We start from the raw sequence: 25,059 nt of genomic DNA on the forward strand, positions 1-25,059 counted from the left end.
GACGACAACCACCCCCCCTCTTCTGCCCTTGGATCTTGATCTGCCGCTGGGGAGTGACCGTCACCTTCTCACCCTGGGCCTCCGGAACTGCCGCGTGTGTGGGGCAGAGGCCTTGGACCCTCTGTCGGTTTGCCAGCACTTCAGCTCGAGAAGTTTGTTGTAACTCCACAGGTGCTGCTGTTGGAAAATCCCATGTTCTGTCAGTGGTGTGGAAGAAAGGCCGGCTGCCTCTTCTCTCAGGAAGGCTGAAGCTGTTGTTGGTGCTGGGCAGAGCTCAGTAATGTTCTGCCCTGATGCTCGCTTTTTTGCCGGAGGTTCGCTAGGTGGTTCATAGAAAAGTCTATGAAATCCCCAGTCTCTGGAGTTGCTGAAAATCCAGAACACAGGCTGGTGGCACTTGGGCCCAGTAACAACACTTTAGCGGGTGACTCATAATCCTTAATATCCTCCGATGAAAAGTCAATTAAATCCATGTTTTCTGTGGCTGGGAAGATGAGCCAACTACTCCATCTCCTGTACCCTCATCCGGCTGCTGGACAGATGCATTCCTCCATCCATGATTGTTCTGTGCAGAAACAGGATCATTAAGGTGAGTCCGCATAGCTCCGCTTTCATAACTACAGGTGGAGATGTGCAAAGAACACTGTTACTCTACCCCATTGTCGACACTTCAGCTAGGCTTTCAGAACTGTCGACTGCTACTTCATGATAGTTCCAGGCAAAGGAAGATCATCCCTGCTGCTGAGCAGAGTCTGGCAGCCATCTGTAGGTGTTCCCCAGATCCCATTTCTGAACGGCCAGAAATATCTTCCAGTGCCCAATGCACTTCCGAGATGTTCAGTATCTCTTCTCTGGAATTCTTGATTTCCTCCAACTGCCGCTCCAGATCGCTCCCAAAGTTAGGGTTCCCTGACAGCTTTCCGTACAACAGTCCCAGGCCATCGTAGCCAAAGCCTTCTGTTGGGCTGTTGTCCGCTGTCCAAGGGCAAGCTTGGGATACATGCCACTGGAGGGCTCTGTAGCTTTTGTCCAGCCATATATCTGCTCGGACCAGCCTGCTTAACCCAGCTGTCTACTCCTTGTGTGGTTGTTCCCCTAAAAACAGCACCCGCAATCCATACTGCGACAAGTACCTTTCCTAGATGGAGGGGAGAATTTTTGCCTGGTAACGGTGCTAATGGGCTAGCTCTTCCTTTGAGAGTTCCCAGCGGGCAGAATCATACCATCCCAGCAGGACCTGCATTGGCATCGGTCCCCTATGCTGTATCCACAACCTCCTTTCGAATTTCTCTTCCATGGCGGATGGTATCTGTACCTCTACTCTTCTTTTATCTGGAGCTTGGATCCCGGTGGAGGTCCTTTTGCCCCATTTATATCCGTGACAACCCCCTCCATTAATTCCCACTCTCTTTAGTTCCTTAACTACTACTGTACTACCTACAACGTGGTCTACCACTTTATTGCAACCTTAAAGGAGAAGTACAACCAAAAGATCATTTGGCTATACTTTTCCTGTGGATTACAGGAGTGCAGTCCATTCTGCACTCCTGTGACCCATTTTCAGCAGACAGTGGGCTAAAGCAGACCACTTAGGGATCCGCCCAGAACCCTGGACCGCCACCCGGCTCGGCCTCCTTGCAAGTTACTGAAAGCCTGAGCCATTTGCTCCCACCCCCTTCCACAGCCCAGCGTTACAGTGAGATTGAGGGGGGGGGGGCAGAGCAGAGATCCGGTGACTGACAGGGGAGCTCTGATAACCGAGTGATTAGCAGTGTTTGATTGTTCGATTCTCAGTCTTAGAGGCGCCGGGGTACAGATACATCATCGGGGCGATGCTGCATCCACCTAGGTAAGTGTGATTCTTGAAAAAAGCAAAATTCCATACTTCTCTTGAAAACCTGCTTTGCTTATGTGAATTTCCCATCCTTTTGCCTAATAAAAACATTTAAAAGAAACATTTACAGACTTTTTTTTATGTGTTATAGGCATTTATATAGCACCAACAATTTATGTAGAGATTTATATATTAGTCCCTGTCCGCAAGGAGCTTACAATCTAAAATCCCTACCTCGCATGCCATGGCTGATTGAGACAAGAGTCAATTAACCTACCAGCATGTCTCTGGAGTGAGGAAGGATAGCCCACACGGACATAGGGAAGATGCAAACTCCATGCAGATAGAGACCTACCTGGGATTTTAAGCAGGGTCTTTAGTGCTGCAAAGCAGAAGTGCTAATCACTGTGCCACTAAGCTGTACACAGACATTACAAAAGCTTAAATAAAAAAATAATAAGGCTATAAACACAGTTGGGGAACCAAGAAAAAAGAAGTTGCATATGATGGCTCAAACAATGGTATAATGTAGATAAAAATGGTACTTTATTGAATCATGATTAAGACAGGTAATGCAAACTGAAAATACAATTGCAGAAATTGATATAGCTAATGGACACTGGATAAAACCAAAGACAATAGGTCCTGCCTCTGAAGTGACGCTGGTATCACCTCAAAAAGGCTCCACCCTCCACCCAACCAACACCACAACCACCTGAACAGCCCACCACACCGGCCCCTCTGCCCAAATCCGATTCCAGGGACTAATGGAGACTGTAGAGTGTACTCAATCATGGATCTTGATAGAAGGCTCATAGAAGAATGGAGGCCAGCAGGGATATGCAGGGTAAATCCAGGGGCTGGGAACAAAGCTGTGTAAATATGTAGAGTGAAGCTTCAAAGAAGGGGGCTGGATATAAAACTCCTGGGGCTGATGTCCCTCCTAATGTGATCGGTAGAAGGCTTGATTTCTCCACAACAACCAACTCTGGTATTGAGGCACAATTCTCAAGTTGAAATCCTTTATTGGCACCTGGTTCAGTCAGAGCAAACAAACCAGTGGCGAAGCCAGCAATGCAGGGCAGTCCAGCAGCATGATATATGGCAAGTAAGCATAGGACAAAGCAGTATGTAAACCTCTTCTACTCACATCTCTCCTGGGTGACCCAGGTGACAGACAGGGAAGAGGCTTACCAGGCAATTGCAGGCAGAGTGAAGCACGATGCTGCAATAGATTCAAGCTAGCATATAGATCAGCCAACTGGTAGCAGTATGGCCCTTAAAAATCGGAACTCACGTGCCAAGCTTGTGGAAAGTTCATGGAGCTCCGAGTAGTGCAGACCGAAGGTGCCCAATCACAGTATTGGATGTGTAAGGATACCGGGGTGCCAGCCAGATGAGTAGGAGATAGCCGTGATCACTAATGGGTTGGCGCCATGGAAACGGCTTCAACTGACGTCACACGCGGTTACACCTCTGGCTCCACCCACCACCCGGACCTTCACGCCGCAACCGCCACTCCCAACAGTTGAAGTCGGTTCCACAGAGCCAACCCATTAGTGATCACGGCTATCTCCTACTCATCTGGCCTCTTCCCTGTCTGTCACCTGGGTCCTGAGGGACTATCTACACCATACATATGAACATTGGGCTATCTGCTGTTACACTTACTATCTCGTGTGGACTCAGGTTATTGCCCATACCTTGAGGTGGGATTCTGCACCCCTATTAAGTGACCCAGGAGAGATGTGAGTAGAAGAGGTTTACATACTGCTTTGTCCTATGCTTACTTGCCATATATCATGCTGCTGGACTGCCCTGCATTGCTGGCTTCGCCACTGGTTTGTTTGCTCTGACTGAACCAGGTGCCAATAAAGGATTTCAACTTGAGAATTGTGCCTCAATACCAGAGTTGGTTGTTGTGGAGAAATCAAGCCTTCTACCGATCACATTAGGAGGGACATCAGCCCCAGGAGTTTTATATCCAGCCCCCTTCTTTGAAGCTTCACTCTACATATTTACACAGCTTTGTTCCCAGCCCCTGGATTTACCCTGCATATCCCTGCTGGCCTCCATTCTTCTATGAGCCTTCTGTCAAGATCCATGATTGAGTACACTCTACAGTCTCCATTAGTCCCTGGAATCGGATTTGGGCAGAGGGGCCGGGGTGGTGGGCTGTTCACTGGATAAAAAAATGAAATTTTCCTATTGTAAGAAAAAGGCAGTAAAGGCACTGAAAGGCTGGAATCTAAAAAAAGATAAAAAGACTAGAAATGTTTGCAGTTACAATGTTAATCTAAAGTGATTTACCCATTTAGAGATGAAACTTGACAAAGTACCAGTTTATGGGGATAACAGGAACTGATGGACTTGGGTCCTTTTTTTCTTTTTGGATAGAGTAATAGAGGATCTTAACTCCTGTCAGTTTATTTATTGGCATGTGTCCCATTAGGGAGATTTCCCGTTACTTCCTGTTCCATAGCAAAAATAGGAAGTGAGAAGATCCCTGCAGATTATGGGAATCCCTTGGGGACCCCCAGGTCACCAGAATTAGTGTCCCCATTGAAAAATATTACCTCTATTACTTTTCTGGGAACAATCCAAAATTTGGGATTTTCCTTAATGGGGGCAAAGACAGCAATAAAAGCTGACGGCTGTTGTAATCCATTTTCTCTCTGTTTAAACAAAAAAAAAGTTTTGCCTTTAGTTGTACTTTAATGCCTTAGGACAGCCATACATGGTTGAATCTTGAACCGTTAATGGGCAGGCTGAATGTACCAAGTTGATTAATCATCTTGGGTACGACCAACCTGCCAGGTTTGCTTACGATTATCGCAAGCAGCTGCTATAGCCCCTAGAAATAATCACTGGCTTCCCTCGCCTGCCCCTGCCGGAAGAACACAATGACTTGGCAGGAGGGACTCCCTTGTCAGCGCTGTCTGTGTTGATGGGGGAATCGTGCAAATTGTTTTTCAGCAACCCATAGTTGCAGAAAAGAAAATTGCACCGTCTATGGCTGGCCTTGGGCTCACAGAAAGTGGGTTGAATGATGCTGGGTATAATTCAACCTAAAAGAAGAGTAATGCTGGATCAGTGCCCACGTGAGTGTGCGGGAGACGGCTCAGGAGAGAAGGTAAGTATAGCAGCGAGAGCTGCTTTTTTATGTTTATGGGCTGCTAGGAGATCCAATTAAGATTTTTTTTACCCAGGCTGGAGTTCGGCTTTTAAAACATACCACTGCCAAGAGTGCCTGAAACATTTTAGAATATCAACACTATGTGATGCTTAAGAGCTGTCAGTCACTGACTCCCAGTGCATCATCACCCTTTGTCTATTCTGCTGCCTAGATGAAGACTAATTTCAGGAATTCATACTAGCAGTGGATACATTGACATTAAATGTAATTTTTGTTTTACAACATTTACATTTACAACATTTTCCTGGAGTTGTATTTGTCTGTAATAATTTTAGCTGAATATCAATGCATGTTTTAATTTTACTGCTTGGCTTATGTATGTTCCAATACTGTAGGCAGCAAACTGCCTACTCGCAGCACTTCACCTTTCACCCAAGCATTTTTTTGAAATGCTCATCTTTGTTTCATCTATGTTCAAAGTGGTCCTTACTTCTCTGCAGGTGCTCACTTTGCACTAGAGGACTTGGCTTAGTTTTGTGTTGAGCTGAGCATGACAAGTAGATTTAATAAGCTTGCAGTATAGTTGGCGACCAAATTGCTATTAGAAACAGCATTTTTACTGAAGCTTAAATACCAGCATTACTGATTTAATATATGAAATAATAGCATAGTCATGTGCGTAGGAAGCACAACAAATATCACACTGCAACTTTTATTAATGGGACCTGGCTGCTAAGTCTCTACCCACGTACCGGATTTGTAATAAAATCTACCCCAAAGTCTGTAGGAGTAGATTCAGAATTTTAATTTAAATGCTGTAAAAAGAAAATATCAGTTGCATATACGTTGGTTATATATTGATACTACAAGTTGGAGAATTGTAAATAGGATTCCTCAAAGGTTTCTGTTCTTGTACCATGAAAAGCATTTGGACATCACAAACCTTAATATTATAATGATGAAATTAAAGATCGCTGTCCAAAACTATTGTTTAGGTTTTTTTTGTTTTTTTTTAGCACTAGTAAGTTGGATATCCAGCAGGTATTATAAGTCTTGAAGGCAATGAAGATGGCATGGCTTTCCTGTAGTAGTATGTCATCAGTCCCTCCCACAAAACTTTAAAAAGAGCGCTTGTCAGTAGACCATTCATTTCAACAACAATCTTCCCAAAAGAAGGTTTAATTGTGCATTTCAAATAGAACTATAAGCAATTTTTTTTTTCATTTTGGATAGAGTAAGGGAGGGTTATAACCCATTACATTTTTTTCGCAATGTGTGTCCCATTACGGAGATTTCCCTTTACATCCTTTCCCACAGCCAAACTGGAAGTGAGAGGAAATCCCTGCAAATTAAGGGAATTCCTTGGGGATCCTCAGGTCACCAGAACTAGTGCATCCATTGGAAGATTTCCCCTCTATTACTTTTTTGGGGACAACCCAAAATTTGGGATTTTCTTTTACTTTTACCTTCAATAATAATGGTAAATTGGACAAGAGGGAACAGACAGCAATACAAACTGACAGATGTTCTAATCACTCTCTTCTCTATCCAAAACGAAAACATAAAACATTGCCTTTAGTTATACTTTAACATATTTTATTCATGTTATTTGTGTAGATATATAAAAGCCCTGGGACTGCTGCTGGACACCAATGTCTTTGGTGTGATCTCTACAACTAAGTACTATGAGTGAAATGCATCAGAGGGGGCATGTCCTAGACGTAGGTTGTCTATTGGCGCTTTTCCACTGCATGGAACTGAACGGTTCGGCTTGCTTTTGTGCTTTTCCACTGCTGGTACCGCATGGTACGGTGTAGGAATGGTTCGGTATTGTACGGTACGGCGGCGCTTTTCCACTGCATGGAACCGAACGGTACGGCTCTCTAAAACAGTACCACCTCGATTCTGGTTCCAAGAGGTACCATACCGGTACCATATCCCACAATCCTTTGCATGCAGTCACTACTAGCCACTGATTGGTCAGAGAATCGTTGTTATCCCACCCACTTAACTTTAGTACTACTTTAGTGGAAAAGCAAACCATACCAAACAGTACCGAACCGTTCCAACACCGTACCATGCGGTACCAGAAGTGGAAAAGCAAACCGGGCCAAGCAGGGCCGAGTAGAGCCGAGCCGGTACTTGCAGTGGAAAAGTGCCATATGTCAAGCTTGTGGATATCCTTCCTAATAAATGTGGACACCAGTGATCCATCCTGTGTGCAGTGTCTTTCTTCTTAGCACTTTGTCTGTGAGCAGAGACAGCTCCTATACCCTCTGGCACCTGGCTTTGAACTGGCATGAGGATGAGTGACTTGGAGTAAAGAATTTTTATGTCTTGGATGTGATGTAAGCAGCCATAGCAGAATCAGTGATGGTATTTAAGTGACACTCTATACCCCTGGTGCCCAACATTTGGCCCTTTCTATATATGATGTGCAGCCATCAGACCTCAGCAGTCTGTAGTGGGAACATTGAACAGGGTAATAGCATTGATCTGCACAACATGTAACATGTTCACGTTACATGTTTCTAATTTCATATCGTCTTCTACAGAATATCCCCAGCCAAAAATGTAGCATGTTGACACTCTATAACCCTCATTTCTTCGTATAGGTCTGACAGTTCTCTCAAGCACTACATATATTGAACACTTTGTGTGGCCCTTTGGTGATGTCATTGGCTGTATTAGAGGCCCTCTTTAGCTCATAGGTTGACCATCACTGTTCTATACTATGAATTTTTTTGCAGAGTCATAAAGGAGGAAGGTGGCTGTGCTAGAAATGGACAATTCATGAAGTAATCTAATTTGCTAGCAAGCTCAGTGTTCTATTATTGTCTATCATTAATATGAATAGCTGAAAACTAAAATAAAAATGTATTGGAAGTGATGTTAAGTATAGGGAGAGTCTGATGGGAAAAGGGGAATCCTGATAATACGTAACATCAGGATCCCCCCTTCCCCTCTTTAAAATCAGTAGTCCCCTTTACATCTGGAGACCCCATTACATCAGGAGTCTTCCCTTCACATTAGGAGTTCCCCTTTGTATCAAGAGTCCCCTTCACATCAGGAGCTCCTTGAATAACATCTGGAGTCCTTTTTTTTTTTTTACATCAGAATCCCTCTTTACATAGGGGGGATGTTGGGAGGGGTGTTCCAGGGATATGAATTAGGTTGATAGAAAATGGAGCAGGGGTTGCAGGCTGGATTACATTGTTATGTAGAGGGAGTTGGGCTGTGGTGCAGGGAAGTATCTAGGGAATTGAGGAATCTAGCAGGAACTACTGGTGGTGAATGGGGGAATGGGGGAATGCTGGTGATTGAACCAGAGTGCTTGTTATTGGGGAAAGGGAGCAGGCATCTAGTGGAGGAAAAATAGAGGCCAGGTGTGTCAGGACAGCAGTGATTTATAAATGGGAAGAGGAGATGTGTATCAGGATTGAACATGCTGCCAGCAGGGGAGGAGAGCTGGAAAACAGATCTGTGGGACTAAAGTCACTGATTGCAGAGAAAGAGGTAGCGGAGCTGGAGCTGTTAGTTGCAGGGAAGGCATGCAGAGAACAGGTGTGGCTGAACCAGGATGACAGGGAGGAGAGAAAGTGCAGACCAAAGGAGAATAGATGAGCTGGACCGGAGAGGAGAGCTTGTGGGGAGGAGAAAGTGTGTGGGTGTAGCGGGGGCAGAGAGATCACCAACCTGTCAGTAGGGTTGCCATCTCATCCCTTTAAACCAGGACACATATTAATTACACAGGTTCTGAGGCTGTTATAATGCACATAAGCTTAGTTCCCACTGGCATTATAAAAACGCCCCTCAAACACCTATGCACAAGATACAATAGACAGCACACAGTGCTGTTTCACATTATAAAAACATGAAGTTTTAGCGTTGCATCTCGTGGCTTTGCTTCACAACTGAGGCCTCATGTCGAGTCAGGTGCTTGAGTCTAATAAACTCCTGGGATATTGATCTGGTCAGTTAAGTAGCAGAGGGGGTCGTTAATTGGTTTCAGCTGCTTTGGTGTTAATTAAATTAACAACAGGTGCACTAGATGGGCTACAATGAGATGACCTCCAAAACAGGAATGGTTTAACAGGTGGAGGCCACGGACATTTTTTTCCCTACTCATCTGTTCTGACTTTTTCACTAGTTTTGCATTTGGCTAGGGTCAGTGTCACTACTGGTAGCATGAGGTGATACCTGGAGGTTGCACAGGCAATCCAACTCCTCCAGGATGGTACATCAATACTTGCCATTGCCAGAAGGTTTGCTGTGTCTCCTAGCACTCTCAAGAGCATGGAACAGGTTCCAGGAGACAGCCAGTTACTCTAGGAGAGCTGGACAGGGCTGTAGAAGGTCCTTATCCGATCAGCAGGACCGGTATCGGCTCCTTTGTGCAAGGAGGAACAGGATGAGCACTGCCAGAGCCCTACAAAATGACCTCCAGCAGACCACTGCTGTAAATGTCTCTGACCAAACAATCAGCAACAGACTTCATGAGGGCCTGACATCCTCTAGTGGGCCCTTTGCTTACTGCCCAGCACCATAAAGTTCGATTGGCATTTGCCATTGAACACCAGAATTGGCAGGTCCACCACTGGCACCCTGTGCTTTTCACAGATGAGAGCAGGTTCACCGTGAGCACATGTGACAAACGTGAAAGGGTCCAGAGAAGCCATGGAGAATGATATGCTTCCTGTAACATCGTTCAGCATGACCGGTTTGGTGGTGGATCATTCATGGTCTTGGACCCATTGTCAGACCCTATGCTGGTGTAGTGGGTCCTGGGTTCCTCCAGGTGCATGACAATGTCTGGCTTCATGTGGCAAGAGTATGCAGCCAGTTCATGGAGGATGAAGAAATTGATACCATTGAATGGCCCCCCACGCTCGCCTGATTTAAATCCAATAGAACACCTCTGGGACATTATGCTTCGGTCTATCCGACGCCACCAGGTTACACCTGAGTCTGTTCAGGAGCTCAGTGATGCCCTGGTCCAGATCTGGGAGGAAATACCCCAGGACTCCATATGTCGTCTCATTAGGAACATGCCCCGACAGTGTCAGGCATGCATACAAGCACGTGTGTACGAGTACCATTTTGAGTTGCTGCAATGAAATTTCAGCAAAATGGACTAGCCTGCGGCATGATTTTTTCACTTTAATTTTCGGGTTGTCTTTGAATTCACCCCTCTGTAGGTTGGTCATTTTCATTTCCATCAAACGATGTGGCATTCTTTCCTTCCTAACACATTACTCAGTCCATATCGGTATAGATATCCAGCATGATATTTTTCGCCACTGAGATCTGATGTGTTTTCAAAGTGTTCCTTTGATTATTTTGAGCAGTGCAAATCAGTTAAATTCTTGATTGGGTTCTGAAATCATTATTATCTTTGAAGTTTCACCTACTCCTGAAAAACTGCCTCTTCGGAAAACTCAGTAAGTAGATTGATTCATGCGTTTGCTGAATGAAAGAGTTACGCTAAGAGGAAGTGATTTGTCTTTCCTTCTTTGAGCGGTTCAGCTGACCCATGCTGAAAGGTTTATTGCCTGTATTACAATCAAAGATTTCTAAGGAGGATCGGAGCTGTATTGCATAATGCGCACTATATTCTTTCAATAATAGAAAGGATAGAACTACGGCAAGAGTTTTCTACAGCACTTTGGTTAAGGCAGCATGTTTTCATAATGGGGGATCACGAGAACTTCTGTGGCAATTATGGAAAGAAATGCCACTGATTGAATAGTCGTGTTCACTCTATGGGTTTGTTTCACGTATTGTTTTAATTTTGTTTTAGTTTGTGTGGTTTGAACAATATTTTAGGTAACGTTTATGTTTTAAATTATTATAGTAGAGGTGCTTTTATTGTAGTGTTGCAGTTTCGTATTTTTGGTGTTTTTTCACATTGATTTACTGTAGCAGCTCATTACGAATAATTTTATTTAGGTAGCCAGAAAGATAGGATATGTTTTTTTTTTTTTTTTTTCCAAAGGATATGTTTTATAATATGCAGAATGTGTAAAATATATTACAGGCTAAGGAGCTATTACCCTTCCATTTCATTTAGCAACCATCTTAGGATAGCTTGGGGACTTGCTTGTGATCAGCTTTCATTAGTCCACCATAGCTGAGGACTGAAGAGTCAGTGCTTCTTTGTCCTTGAAACCTAATCTAATTATATCTGTCTTAAACCGAAACCTGATTGGTTGCTCAGGATTACTGCACATCATCAATATTCTCTGCACTGACTTTTTGAAGTTTGATTTAATAACTAATAGTTCCCATACACAGGGATGTACTTGTTTGTTAAAGGTTTATCAGACATTCATGGGACCTTCATTCTGCACATCAGCTGCACATAAACAATAAAATAATAATGAATGATCCAGGGGTGTACCTAGACCATTTGGCACCCGGGGCGGATCCTATATCTGGCACCCCCCAGCGTGCAGGCGACGAACCGCACATTGACGTGTCACGTGTAGCGCCTCCACGCACTGCAGCCTGGAACCCTAAAGAATCTTCCCCCCGGCGACCAGGCCCCTCCTTTGCAAAAACGTCGCCGATTGACCTGAGGCGCCCGACAGAAATACATGTAGCTGGCAGTGGCAAACTTACTGTGTGCTAATGATCTCTTCTAATGCTTTGGTATTGCTGCGTATTGACATTTCAGCAAGTGGTTGGATGCTATACTGTAGATGTAACAGTCTACCTTATCCTCCTAAACATTTATTCACTTATCATGTTCCTATTTGATCTTTGCTGATACGTCAAACCATCTTTCACGCCTTCCTACAAGCATCTTAATAGCCTGAATGTATGTACTGTATTAACTTACCTGGTATGCAAAGACATTTGTAACTTGTCCCAATGCTGCGGCAGATCCCATGAGCACAGGGGCTCAGAGCACAGAAGTCCACTAGTTGGGCGCAGGTCGGACCTGTATATCCCGGGCTACATCGACAGGAAAAGGACAAGCCGGTGGAGAAACAGCTCCCGTTATTGAGGCACGGGGATGTAGAGCATGGATCTACTTTCTCTTCACAGAATGAACCCACAAAGCCTGATGAAGATAAAACACACACCAGAGAGTCAAGGTTGTCACAGTGCACACATTCAATTCAAGTTTGTTCTTACAGAGATACACTATATTACCAAAAGTATCTGGACACCTGCCTTTACACGCACGTGAACTTTAATGGCATCCCAGTCTTATTCCGTAGGGTTCAATATTGAGTTGGCCCACCCTTTGCAGCTATAACAGCTTCAACTCTTCTGGGAAGGCTGTCCACATTGTTTAAGAGTGTGTCTATGGGAATGTCTGGCCATTCTTCCAGAAGAGCATTTGTGAGGCCAGGCACTGATTTTGGACAAGAAGGCCAGGCTCGCAGTCTCCGCTCTAAAACATCCCAAAGGTGTTCTATTGGGTTGATGTCAGGACTTTGTGCTGACCTGTGTTGTCCTGTATGTCGGATGTAGGATCTATAATTTTCAATACATTTTTGGTTTTCCTATTGCTGGAGGTGCCGCTTTCTTTTACTTATCGTATGGACTTTCCAGGCTGCAGACCTCGGCGAGCACCCAGCGTTTTAGGATTACTACAGCCATCCCTGGAATTTCTAATTGCAGACAGCCTTTGGAGCGGTATATCTCCTTTCTCTCCTGCCCTTAGGACTTTGTGCAAGCCAGTCAAGTTCCTCCACCCCAAACTTGCTCATCCATGTCTTTATGGACATTTCTTTGTGCATTGGTCCAAAACATTTGGTGGAGGGGGGATTATGGTGTGCAGTTGTTTTTCAGGGATTGTGATTGGCCCCTTAGTTCCAGTGAAGGGAACTCGTCAGCATACCAAAACATTTTGGACAATTTCATGCTCCCAACTTTGTGGGAACAGTTTGGGAATGGCCCCTTCCTATTCCAACATGACTGCACACCAGTGCACAAGCAAGGTCCATAAAGACATGGATGAGCAGGTTTGGGGTGGAGGAACTTGACTGGCCTGCACATAGTCCTGACCCCAACCCGATATAACACCTTTGGGATGAATTAGAGCGGAGACCTTGCTTTGTGCATTGGTCCAAATCATTTGGTGGAGGGGGATTTGTGTGGTGTTGTTTTTGGGGGGTTGTGCTTGGCCCCTTAGGAGGAACTTAACTGGCCTGCACCTGACCTCAACCTGATAGAACACATTTGGGATGAATTGGAGCAAAGACTGTGAGCCAGGCCTTCTCATCCAGCATCCATGCCTGACCTCAAAAAATGGAGGAATGGTCAAACATTCTCATAGACACACTCCTAAACTTTGTGGACAGCCTTCCCAGAAGAGTTGAACCTGGTATAGCTGCAAAGGGTGGGCCAACTCAATATTGAACCCTACGGACTAAGACTGGGATGATATTAAAGTTCATGTGCGTGTCAAGGCAGGTGTCCCAATACTTTTGGCAATATAGTGTAGCTAAAGCCCAATAATACTTTCCAAAAAGTAGTAGCAACAAAGTCAGAATAAAAGCGTAAGTGTTAATAGTCTCAAGATGCTTAATACTGCTCCAGCAGAAAAGTCCTACGCAGGCCAGGAGGCCGCTGCTAAGTTCCACTGCTCTCTGTAGTAGCGTGGTCTTTGAATAGTGGTCCAAAATGCCCCCCCCCCCCACCCAATTGCTGATTGTAGTGGTGTAGTGAGGACAAAATTGGGGGGGGGGGGCATGTTGGACAACCATACAGAGATTACCACACCTGCTGCAGAGAGCAGTGGCCATTAGCTGCATCCTCCTGCCCTGCATAGGACTTTTATGCTGGGGATGGACAAACATTAAAAAAATAAGAACAATGAGACAATTGCTCCATTCTGACTTGATTACTATCACTTTTGTGAGGATAAAATTGTGGTACATGCAAAGCAGAGGATATAACTGGAGGAAATTCACAGTACTATGGCACTGCAATGACACATATGATTTTACATCTGCTTTTTGTTTTTGGCTGAAAATGAATGTTACATTAAGTTCTGTAGCAGGAAATGAAGCCTGACTCAGACAATGTCATGCTTCAGCAGGTTCTTGGCAACACAGTAGCTTTTATACACAATACAATTGCCAGTTGTAAGCCTTCTACCCATTCTCTTCTCTAGATTCCAGAAAAATGTTAAACCATAAACACATAGCTTGACATTATGTTACTTTGCTGGTGACTTTAACCCAATGTCATTACCATCCAGCCAAAAAGAGTTTTGGGTGGAGATCTTTGTAGTAGATGTTGAATGGGTGGCTGCTAAAGCCTAGAACACACCACTAGTGTGAACCGGTCGGAGCCCCTGTACTAATAATCCGATGTTAGTACAATGATCTCCCCCACTGAGCTATTGTGATGTGACAGGGGGACAGCCCCTCCGCCAGAACACTTCAGTCAGCACTCTCAGCCATTGGGTGAGAGCGTTGATCGAGAGCCGGTCGGCTGCTGGTTTTTCTTCGGCTTCTGTCGGACTGGCTGCCATACACACAGGGTAAAAGTTGGCCATTTTTTATTGAAACTGCTGATCTCGCCCAACATTCAGACCATGTGTACTAGACTTTATTAGTGTGGCTGTTATCATGGGCGTCAGGAGAACTTTTTTCAGGGGGGGGGGTGTCATTTTAAGGTCACCCATGCTCCGCCCCTTTTCAACAATGAAATGAAGGGGAGGGGCTTAGTCATTATACTTATTTTGAGTATTTATTATTAAAGAGCAAACAGCAGCATTTATTTTTAAATCATTTGTTAACCTAAAAACCAAAATCAAAATTGATCCTGTTCCCTTAAAGAATGTTATACAGCGCAGTGCTTGTGCTGTGTAATTTGGCCCCTTCTATCACCTAAAATACCTGGCTGATCCTGCCTGGCTATGTCCTCCTCTCTGTAAACTGACCACGGTATACCATGGCTGCTAAGCCCTGACACCGTGGTCAGTTTACGTGCCTTCATCATCTGCAGCCCTCCTGTCCTCCTCTGTCCCCCCCCCTCCCTCCCTGCCTGTCTGCTCCTGTGTCAGTGCCCGCCACCCCCCCCCCCCTCTCCTCCTGCTGCTGTAGTTTTATTTAAAGTTTCATATTCTGTCTACAGTCTGTTTAATAATCCTGTGTGCCCCTGTGTCTGTGTTATTAAAAAGGAGCCATTCTTTACAAGTTTTCAGAGCGCCACTCGTCGCTCACGTGACCCGCCGCCTCTCTCCTCCTCTCCCCCTCCCCCCCCCCCGACTGACATCAGTGAGGAATCCTCTGCCCCGCCCGTTGCAGGTAGCTGTCAGACGGGGAGAAGAGAGAGCCGACGGGTCATGTGAGCGGTGCTCGGACCTCTGAAAACTGGTAAAGAATGGCTTATTTTTTTTAAAACACATACATAGACACACACAGGCACACAGGATTATTAAACAGACCAGACAGGATGGTATAAAGTGGCTTAACAACCACTTGAAAGGGGAAGTCGAGATTCCAGGGGGGAGGGCATTTGCCCCCACCCCCTTGCCCCTACCTGCGGACACCCATGACTGTTATATTGCCTTTGCACATGGTCCATCCACAGAGTGCAGCTTGTCTCTGTATCAGATAGTTTGTATTTGACATGAAGTGGATCAAATATTTATTTCTATGTCCTATGTATATGGGTTGCTCTGCCCACAGCTTTGGTCTGGTACAGCTTTGATTAACATCTGAAGCAGAGCCGTATCTGCACAGTAGCTCTGGCTCTGAAAAGAGATCTAAGGTCTCTGAAGCTTCATTTTCTTTACTCGCGGCTTTCTTCCAGCTTTTTAGAAAAGCTATCCTACAGCTAAACTGTGTGCAGGCACTTCTGGGAACATTGCTTTATAGTGAAACCACACTGACAAGACAAACGACAACTCTATCTTTTTTACTAGTAAGATATGTGCTAAAGTTCATTGTGAAATCCTTCAAAATACCATGTATTATATAATGTCCAATAACAAAGTACTGCCTGGAAACATTTTCCCCCAATCTGCTTTCTCCACCCACAGAGCCTCATTATCATCATTTCATTTTTCCATTTGGAAGAAAGTACTGAAGCTCCTGTTCAAGATCACAGGAGGAACATCTCTAATTCCTAGCCAATTCCTCCCATTCCATGATAAAACCACATACATAATACAGACTGCAGTTATATAAGTGTACCCTAGGACTTTCACTGCAAGGTATCTAACGTAAGGGAATTAAAGAATTTTAGTTCTTCTTCATTCCATACATGTGTGTCACAGTCCCATTCATTTTTATGGGTAATCATACTCATAGCATTCTTCAGTGGTTGCTCATAATACAGCTCCTTTTATAGGAATACACAGGTAACAATGTGCATAATGAAGGGGAGCCAGCTAGGATAATGTCAGACTTAGCAGTAAGATTGCTAGATCTGGGCTGAAGATAGGTATAAGGCCAATATCAGAGACTGGATTTGAACCCAGAACCTCTGTTATGTCAGGCAATGTCTTTTCTTGTTGAGCCATCTGGAATGCTGGACAGTCCACTGGACAGTTCGCTGGACAGTTCCCTAAACAATTTCTTGGATGATCCTGCCAGAAACCTTGTTTGTCTTGAACATTGGACTCTTTGCTTCTCCTACGAATTTCCTGATTTAAGCCATGCCTCTGCACTTCCTGTTTGCCAGATTATTGTGCTCTCTTCAGCCAGTATCTCGCTCTTGTCTTCTCTGCTGCCGTCCATAATTGCTACCACTTGTTATCGACCTTTGGCTTCTCCCTCGACTATGCTTCTGCTACCACTTGTTACTGATCCTTGGCTCTTTTACTGACTACGTTTCTGATTTGATCCTTAACTGCTTATCTGCTACTGGACCCTGGCTTGCTCACCTCCTGGTGGGGCGATCCTGAGGACCGCAACTTGGTACTAACATGCAGCAAAATCCATCTCCACCATCAGAAGCTCTGGTGAACACCAGTAAGTACTAAGACTCTGTGGAGGCATTGAGGGCCGGATAGGGACATCTAAAGGACCAGATGTAGTCCTGGGGCCTCAATTTGCCCAGATCTGGTACAGAGGAACTTACCTTCTGGACATTGGCAGCTGAAGCCACTGAGGCTGGTCACACATGTGGCTCCATTCCTGCATGGCTGAGGGGAGCAGTGATCCACCATAGACTCACAGAATTCACCAGTGTAGCCTGAACAGAGAACATAAACATGTAGAAAACCATGATCAAAAACAGTGTATAATTTCAATCAGCATTTTTAGTAGTTGCTGCTATTAAGGTTTGCACAACACACATACCAGGCAAGCAAGAGCAGGTTGCATTTTTTCCATTATGCCTCTGCGGGAGGTCACTGCATGTGGCATTATTCATACAGGGGTGACTGTGGCAGGCATCAAACTCCTCACAGTAGGTGCCAATGTAACCTTCTTTACAATGGCAGGAATAGGTCTCCTTTGAACAGACAGAGGGATATAGTGATTTAATATTGAAGGTATAGAAACATAGGGATTGGAAAAAGGCAGAAGAAGGAAAGCAAAAAGAAAGTTCAGTAGCAATATGACATTAATAGGGCAATGGATGGTGGAAGTTTGGAGTTATTTCTTACCAGCCAATTCTAATCATGAACATCATATCCATCTGGCTTTAAAGCACACATCTCCATTTTTTTCAAGACAGTATGTGTTTTCTTTAGGATTTGAAAATGAACCTGTATCTAGGCAATAGAGATTCAAATATTCACCTATTATGAAGCAGTAAATTTACTTTAAGAGCAAGCCCTAACTGACTTGTTTAGTTGAAGGCATATAGGTAGGGTGCAGCACCAATCGGGTGCTTCCCCAGTGACCCAGGAAACCATAGAGGAACTATGTTCGCCTTGACTTCCTCCCCAACTGTGGTGCCGCTGTGGAACAGCACCACCTGCAGTGGAGCAAATAGACTGCACCTGCTTACAGGCAAGTCAATTCCTTCCAACAGTTCACAACAAAAGCACTCAAATCCTTCCCGCAGACGCTCAGTTCACCCACTTATGCACCAAAAAAAACGGATAAGCACGCTTTTGTTTGAGGCAGGGCAACACAAGACATGGCAGTGCATTACCATGTGTTGTGATGCGCTGCAAAGCATATGCAATGGTGATGCATTGCATTAGTGCATTGGTGTGCCACTGAAAATAAGTATTTTGCAGTAAGATGTGCACTAGAAGATTAGGCCTAAAAGTAACAGGATGCCAAGTGACTGCTGGAATGGGGGATAAGGCTAAAGCCTGGTACACACTGGCCTGAATGTTGGCCGGCATCGACCAGTTTAATAGAAACCGGCCGAAATTCGGCCCGTGTGTAGGGCAGCTGGTCTGACAGAAGCCGGCCGTTCTGCCGGCTTCTGTCAAAGACTCATGACCAAAAAAAGGTCAGCCGACTGCCTCCTGATCAGCGCTCTCAGCCAATGGCTAAGAGCATTGACTGGAAAGTTCTGGTGGGGGGGCCGCCCCCCTGTCAGAACACAATAGCTCAGCAGGGGAGATCATTGTACTAACATCGTATTGTTAGTACAGCAACTCCAACCTGAGCGGTCAGGTTTTTTTTTTTTTTCGTTCAACCCGCTGGGTTAAACGAAAAAAAACAAGTAGTATGTAGTAGGCTTAGGTAGAGCTGCTCAGATATTTAAAGGTTTGAAGACTTGAAGGACTTCAGTACTCCTGTTGTGAATTTTGAGGAAGAATTGCTGTGTACACCTCCATGTCTTTTCAAAGACCTTGCACCACCTTCGCATCCCACAGTATAATGAGTGTGCCTGAGGGATCAAAAGAGAAGTTTGAAGATTGCAGTCAGTCGAGGGGGCTACCAGAGTTTAGATTTGAAGTTTTAGTTTGGAATTTGCATGCTGATCGCACCTGGGAATGATGGCCCCTGAGGCACACATTAGAAACTTTGAGAAAAGATGCAGGTATAAACAGCCATAACGTGATGCCTTCTGTTAGGCAATTATGTCATTTTGCTACACTCCAGTCAAATGTGAACAATTTGCATTTAAAATGACAACAGGGTACAGCTCTGTGCAGACTTTTGGGAAAAGCAATGATCCAAAAACATTAGGGGGGGAAAAAGCCTTGCACACCAATACTGTTGCCATGGTTCTTGACATTTTTTCAGTTACAGAAAATCACAGCTAGGTACACATTGAAATAAGGTATTTTTAATAAGAAATTACATTTACAAAAATGACATGTGCTGCAAATGCTTGTTAGGAAAAAACACTGGATAAACCAAATGTGCATTATGCATTTATATGACTATGTGCTTATATTGTAGCACATATTTTTGTACTTGATGAATGTTTCCCATGATGATGAATATTTAAATAAGCTGCCTAGGCAGGAAGCGATATTTATCGTGAAACATGTAGAGCTCATTCTTCTACAAGCGTCAGTACACCAAGATACCCTACCGTGGCACTAACCTATGGTTGCTATGCACAGGAATATTTACTGTAACAAGGGCTTTGTATTTGGTGGTTTTGTGTATGAATTGTTTGTTTTTTAGATATAAAAAATATTTTTTGAATGTTGTAATTAGATTATGAATAAAACGTATATGCTTTTAACTATCAAGTGGTGCCTTTAAAGTCCATGTTTGCAGTCATTAATATATTCCAGGCAAAGTCAACAGCCAAAGTAATTAGTTGGTGCGTTGGCGAGTCTCACTGCAGCCCCCTGGAGGAAAAAGGGAGAGAATTATGGTTTCCCCAGCATCTCTTTCCTTTGTGCATCTTGTGGCTTGTGGGGAAACCATAAAGGCATATTGAATTTCTAAAAGTTATATATATATATACCTTGGTCACCCTTAGAGACACAATGACCCCATAACAGTGACCGTGAGTTTCTCTGAAACTGCATTGGGATTAGATATATATACAGTAAACCCCCACTCCATCGTGGTTCAGTTTTTGCGGTCACGGTATATTGCGTTTTTTTCTGTAATGTTATTTTACTATATAAATCATTCAAAATTAAATATTTTTGTGTTTTCCATAGCTCTTGCTATGTCTCAGTATCTTTTATGTGTGTAAATGAGTTTCGCGGCTGGGTCCGGAACGTAACCCCCGCAATGGAGGGGGGTTTACTGTAGTACCTCTTGAAGTTCCTCTTTCAAGATGCCTGAAAGTGGTAAGTGATGATGTTAGTTGATAAGTAATCTAAAGACCCATCCCATTCCAATTTAATTTTTACACATTCTGCTTGATAGAGATGGACAGCTAATACCAGGGTATACAAACTGACAGCAAAGACCATCAGCTGAGTTTGGATCATAATGTTTGTTACATTTTGTGAACCCTACCTGTCAAGTAATTCCTAATTGCTGTGAACTAGGTTACTCTATTAACATTTTACACTTCTTAATTCTACGCAAGATAAATAACTTTATTTTGCAAGTGTATTTCCTAGTCTTTTGTATCAGTACACAGAAGCATTACAAGCAAGATTTAATTTTCTGAGACCTATTCCCAATATCTGTAACAAAGAACTTTAATACTACGGGGAGATAAATAAACCTTTCACATGATAACGAGGATGGCTTGTTAATAAAAAGTTGCTTTAATCTGATTAGAGCCACCGCTAGAGAAATGTGTGTTTGACTATGTGTGCGTTGCATTTGGTATAAGCACGTCCATTAATCTTCCTGTAGGGCATAGTTGTCAGCTTTGTCTTTTTATGATTTACAGCACAAAGGTCAAAGAAAGGGTTAACGCTTCTTTTCATTGATATGGAATCTACACATCTCCAGAGCTGGAAATGAAATGGGACTGGCAGAGGTAAATTAGAATCTAGAGAAGGGATAAATCACAGAACTCAAAGCGTATAATGCGGCAGAATATTTTACCTCTAAACCCCCAATGATGTGTATTTAGAAGACATAAAGCATATGGATATTTGGAAGAACTTATGATTTGTCTCTCCTATTCTGAACCCTCACATTAAATCCCCATCTAGAATAATTAAGGAGATGTCTCCTCCATTCTATGTCTCTTCAAGCACACCTATCAGTAGACTAAAGCCTCGTACACACGCACCGATTGTTGGCCGACCGATCGGCTGTCTTTTGTCCAGTCTTGTTGTGTTGGTTAAAATGTGCTCTAGACTGCACACGAATTTTCTCGGCCAACAACAACCAACTGCAGAAGTGATGTCATGTTCTGGTTTACTTTTCGTGTGTTTTTTCTTCTCTGAGCATGCCCAGTCTTGCTCAACTGATTTTTGTCGGCCGAAATCTGTACTGACTGAGGAACAATCGGCTGTTCTGCTGACGGCCAACAAAAATTTTATAGCATGCACACCAAATTTTGTTCGGCCGAAAAGTCGCAGTCGGTTGTCGGAAGCATCATACTAACAAGCCAATAATCGACCGATCGGGCGGCGGCCGAAGATTCACGGCCAACAATCGGTACGTGTGTACAAGGCTTTACACTCACCAGCTAGCAGGAAAGTTCAGTGAGTACCACAATTTACAGTTTCATACCTGCCCTCTCAACCAAAGCAATTGTTGTTGGCTATTGGCGCACCACCATACAAGAGATTTAAAGTAAAACTCTGCCCGAGAAAAATATATGTTGCCTTTGTTGATCTCCAATCTCCTTCTGAAAATGCTGCTTTGCTGCCTGTCATGTTCTTCTCTTAACATTACTGCAATACTGGAATAAATATATTGCAGTTTAAGTCAACTTCTGAGTGGCATATTTGTTCCATGGCTGTGACTCAAAATGATTGCAGCCATAGAACCAGGATAACAACCAGGCAGTAAGCATTTTAGGAAGGGGCAGCAGTGGCTATATCCATTCAGAGAAACGCAGGCAGATACTTATCCATCATGCCATACCATCAGGGAGGAGTGTAAATGGGCCTGCAGCAGGACAATAACCTCAAACATACAGCCAAAGTCATCAGGAATTATCTTCAGCATAAAGAAGAACAAAGAGTCGTGGACATGATGAATTGACCCCCACAGAGCCCTGATCTCAACATAATCAAGTCTGTATGGGATTACATGAAGAAACAGAAGGATTTGAGGCAGTCTACATCCAGAGAATATCTGTGGTTAGTTCTCCAAGATATTTGGCACAACCTATCTGCCGTGTTCCTTCAAAAACTGTGCAAGTGTACTTAGAATAATCAAGGCTGTTTTTAAGGCAAGGGTGGTCACACTAAATATTGATTTGATTTGTATTTGTCTCCTGTTCATTTACTTTCTATTTTGTTAGATGCAAAAAAAAAAAATAAACATTTTTTTCTATTTCTGAAAGCATTGTTAGCCCCCATTCACACTAGGGCGACTCACGTGTCGCCCCAGGTCGCCCCAGGTCGCTTGACATGACCAAACCAATGTAAATGAATCAGTGCCGTCTTAATTGCCGCTATTAAGGTCGCTCCGACTTCAGAAAAGGGTCCTGTACTACTTTCAGGCGACCAGTGATCCGACCTGTCCCATATACTTCAATGGGAGTCGCCTCCTTATCTTAATTGAAGCGACCTGTAATCCGACTTGTCATCCGACTTTGCTAAAAAATGGTAGTGAACAAGAAAAGAGCATAATTTTCTTGCAGGCATTAGCGGTCATTTTTTTAGGCAGGCATGTCATTTTTTGGATTTCGTTTCTGGGGGGTCTAAAAAGTGTCCCTGTCAAGTTTCAGCTCTGTAGCATGTCCAGAACCCCTAAAAAAAAATCATTTTTCTTTTAATTTTTTGTAGTGTCTTTACCAGCTGTCTTTTATTCTTGCTGGCATTCATCAGCGGTCATTTTTTTAGGCAGGCATGTCATTTTTTGGATTTCGTTTCTGGGGGGTCTAAAAAGTGTCCCTGTCAAGTTTCAGCTCTGTAGCATGTCCAGAACCCCTAAAAAAAAAATCATTTTTCTTTTAATTTTTTGTAGTGTCTTTACCAGCTGTCTTTTATTCTTGCTGGCATTCATGAGTGGTCATTTTTTTAGGCAGGCATGTCATTTTTTGGATTTCGTTTCTGGGGGGTCTAAAAAGTGTCTCTGTCAAGTTTCAGCTCTGTAGCTAAAAAAAAATAATTTTTCTTTTAATTTTTTGTAGTGTCTTACCAGCTGTCTTTTTTTCTTGCAGGCATTTAGCGGGCATTTTTTTTAGGCAGGCATGTCATTTTTTGGATTTCGTTTCTGGGGGGTCTAAAAAGTGTCCCTGTCAAGTTTCAGCTCTGTAGCATGTCCAGAACCCCTAAAAAAAAACATTTTTCTTTTAATTTTTTGTAGTGTTTTACCAGCTGTCTTTTATTCTTGCAGGCATTTAGCGGGCATTTTTTTAGGCAGGCATGTCATTTTTTTGTATTTAGTGTCTGGGGGGGTCTAAAAAGTGTACCTGTCAATTTTCAGCTCTGTAGCATGTCCAGAACCCCTAAAAAACAGCATTTTTACTATATTTTCAGGGATACGGCTTCTCTGCGGCTGGCTTTTTTTCTTGCAGGCATTTAGCGGGCATTTTTTTAGGCAGGCATGTCATTTTCTGGATTAAGTGTCTGGGGGGTCAAAAAAGTGTCCCTGTCAAGTTTCAGCTATGTAGCATGTCCAGAACCCCTAAAAAAAATCATTTTTCTTTTAATTTTTTGTAGTGTTTTACCAGCTGTCTTTTATTCTTGCAGGCATTTAGCGGGCATTTTTTTAGGCAGGCATGTCATTTTTTTGTATTTAGTGTCTGGGGGGTCTAAAAAGTGTACCTGTCAATTTTCAGCTCTGTAGCATGTCCAGAACCCCTAAAAAACAGCATTTTTACTATATTTTCAGGGATACGGCTTCTCTGCGGCTGGCTTTTTTTCTTGCAGGCATTTAGCGGGCATTTTTTTAGGCAGGCATGTCATTTTCTGGATTTAGTGTCTGGGGGGTCAAAAAAGTGTCCCTGTCAAGTTTCAGCTATGTAGCATGTCCAGAACCCCTAAAAAAAAGCATTTTTCTTTTAATTTTTTGTAGTGTTTTACCAGCTGTCTTTTATTCTTGCAGGCATTTAGCGGGCATTTTTTTAGGCAGGCATGTCATTTTTTTGTATTTAGTGTCTGGGGGGTCTAAAAAGTGTACCTGTCAATTTTCAGCTCTGTAGCATGTCCAGAACCCCTAAAAAACATCATTTTTACTATATTTTCAGGGATACGGCTTCTCTGCGGCTGGCTTTTTTTCTTGCAGGCATTTAGCGGGCATTTTTTTAGGCAGGCATGTCATTTTCTGGATTTAGTGTCTGGGGGGTCAAAAAAGTGTCCCTGTCAAGTTTCAGCTATGTAGCATGTCCAGAACCCCTAAAAAAATCATTTTTCTTTTAATTTTTTGTAGTGTTTTACCAGCTGTCTTTTATTCTTGCAGGCATTTAGCGGGCATTTTTTTAGGCAGGCATGTCATTTTTTTGTATTTAGTGTCTGGGGGGTCTAAAAAGTGTACCTGTCAATTTTCAGCTCTGTAGCATGTCCAGAACCCCTAAAAAACAGCATTTTTACTATATTTTCAGGGATACGGCTTCTCTGCGGCTGGCTTTTTTTCTTGCAGGCATTTAGCGGGCATTTTTTTAGGCAGGCATATCATTTTCTGGATTTAGTGTCTGGGGGGTCAAAAAAGTGTCCCTGTCAAGTTTCAGCTATGTAGCATGTCCAGAACCCCTAAAAAAAAATCATTTTTCTTATAATTTTTTGTAGTGTCTTACCAGCTGTCTTTTTTTCTTGCAGGCATTTAGCGGGCATTTTTTTAGGCAGGCATGTCATTTTTTTGTATTTAGTGTCTGGGGGGTCTAAGTGTACCTGTCAATTTTCAGCTCTGTGATTGGCCAAATAAAAAGTTGCCTCGCGATTAGGTCGCGTCAAAGTCGCGCTAAGTCGCGCTAAGTCGCGCCAAAGTCGCGTCAAAGTCGCGCCAAAGTCGCGTCAAAATCGCGTCAAAGTCGCGCTGGAAGCGACGCTACTTTAGTGGTAGCGGCAGTGTGAACCAGCACTCATACTTACAGTATATTTTTAAACCTGCCTAAAACTTTTGCACAGTGCTGTATATGTAAGCAGTGTAATGGGTTTCAACCTTCTGCATCACAACTCAGGCACAATTCACACCTATGCATGTTGCCTTTGAGCATT

The 25,059-nt window shown here is 43.5% G+C and overlaps 1 protein-coding gene across 2 annotated transcripts in view; it reads right to left on the reverse strand.

Annotated features, from left to right (window-relative positions):
• DNER (delta/notch like EGF repeat containing) overlaps nucleotides 1–25,059 on the reverse strand; it is a 404,738-nt gene that overhangs the window by 79,198 nt on the left and 300,481 nt on the right. For both annotated transcript variants that reach the window (XM_082249031.1, XM_082249030.1), the window contains 3 exons: nucleotides 17,243–17,396; nucleotides 17,022–17,135; nucleotides 11,812–12,036 (listed from right to left, as the gene is read on the reverse strand). In XM_082249031.1, coding sequence (XP_082105157.1) covers nucleotides 11,812–12,036; nucleotides 17,022–17,135; nucleotides 17,243–17,396 — 493 coding nt within the window. The remainder of the gene's footprint in view (nucleotides 1–11,811; nucleotides 12,037–17,021; nucleotides 17,136–17,242; nucleotides 17,397–25,059) is intronic.

This window comes from Pelophylax lessonae (genome assembly GCF_965119305.1).
Source record: "Pelophylax lessonae genome assembly, chromosome: 3".
In the NCBI taxonomy this organism is placed as follows: domain Eukaryota; kingdom Metazoa; phylum Chordata; class Amphibia; order Anura; family Ranidae; genus Pelophylax; species Pelophylax lessonae.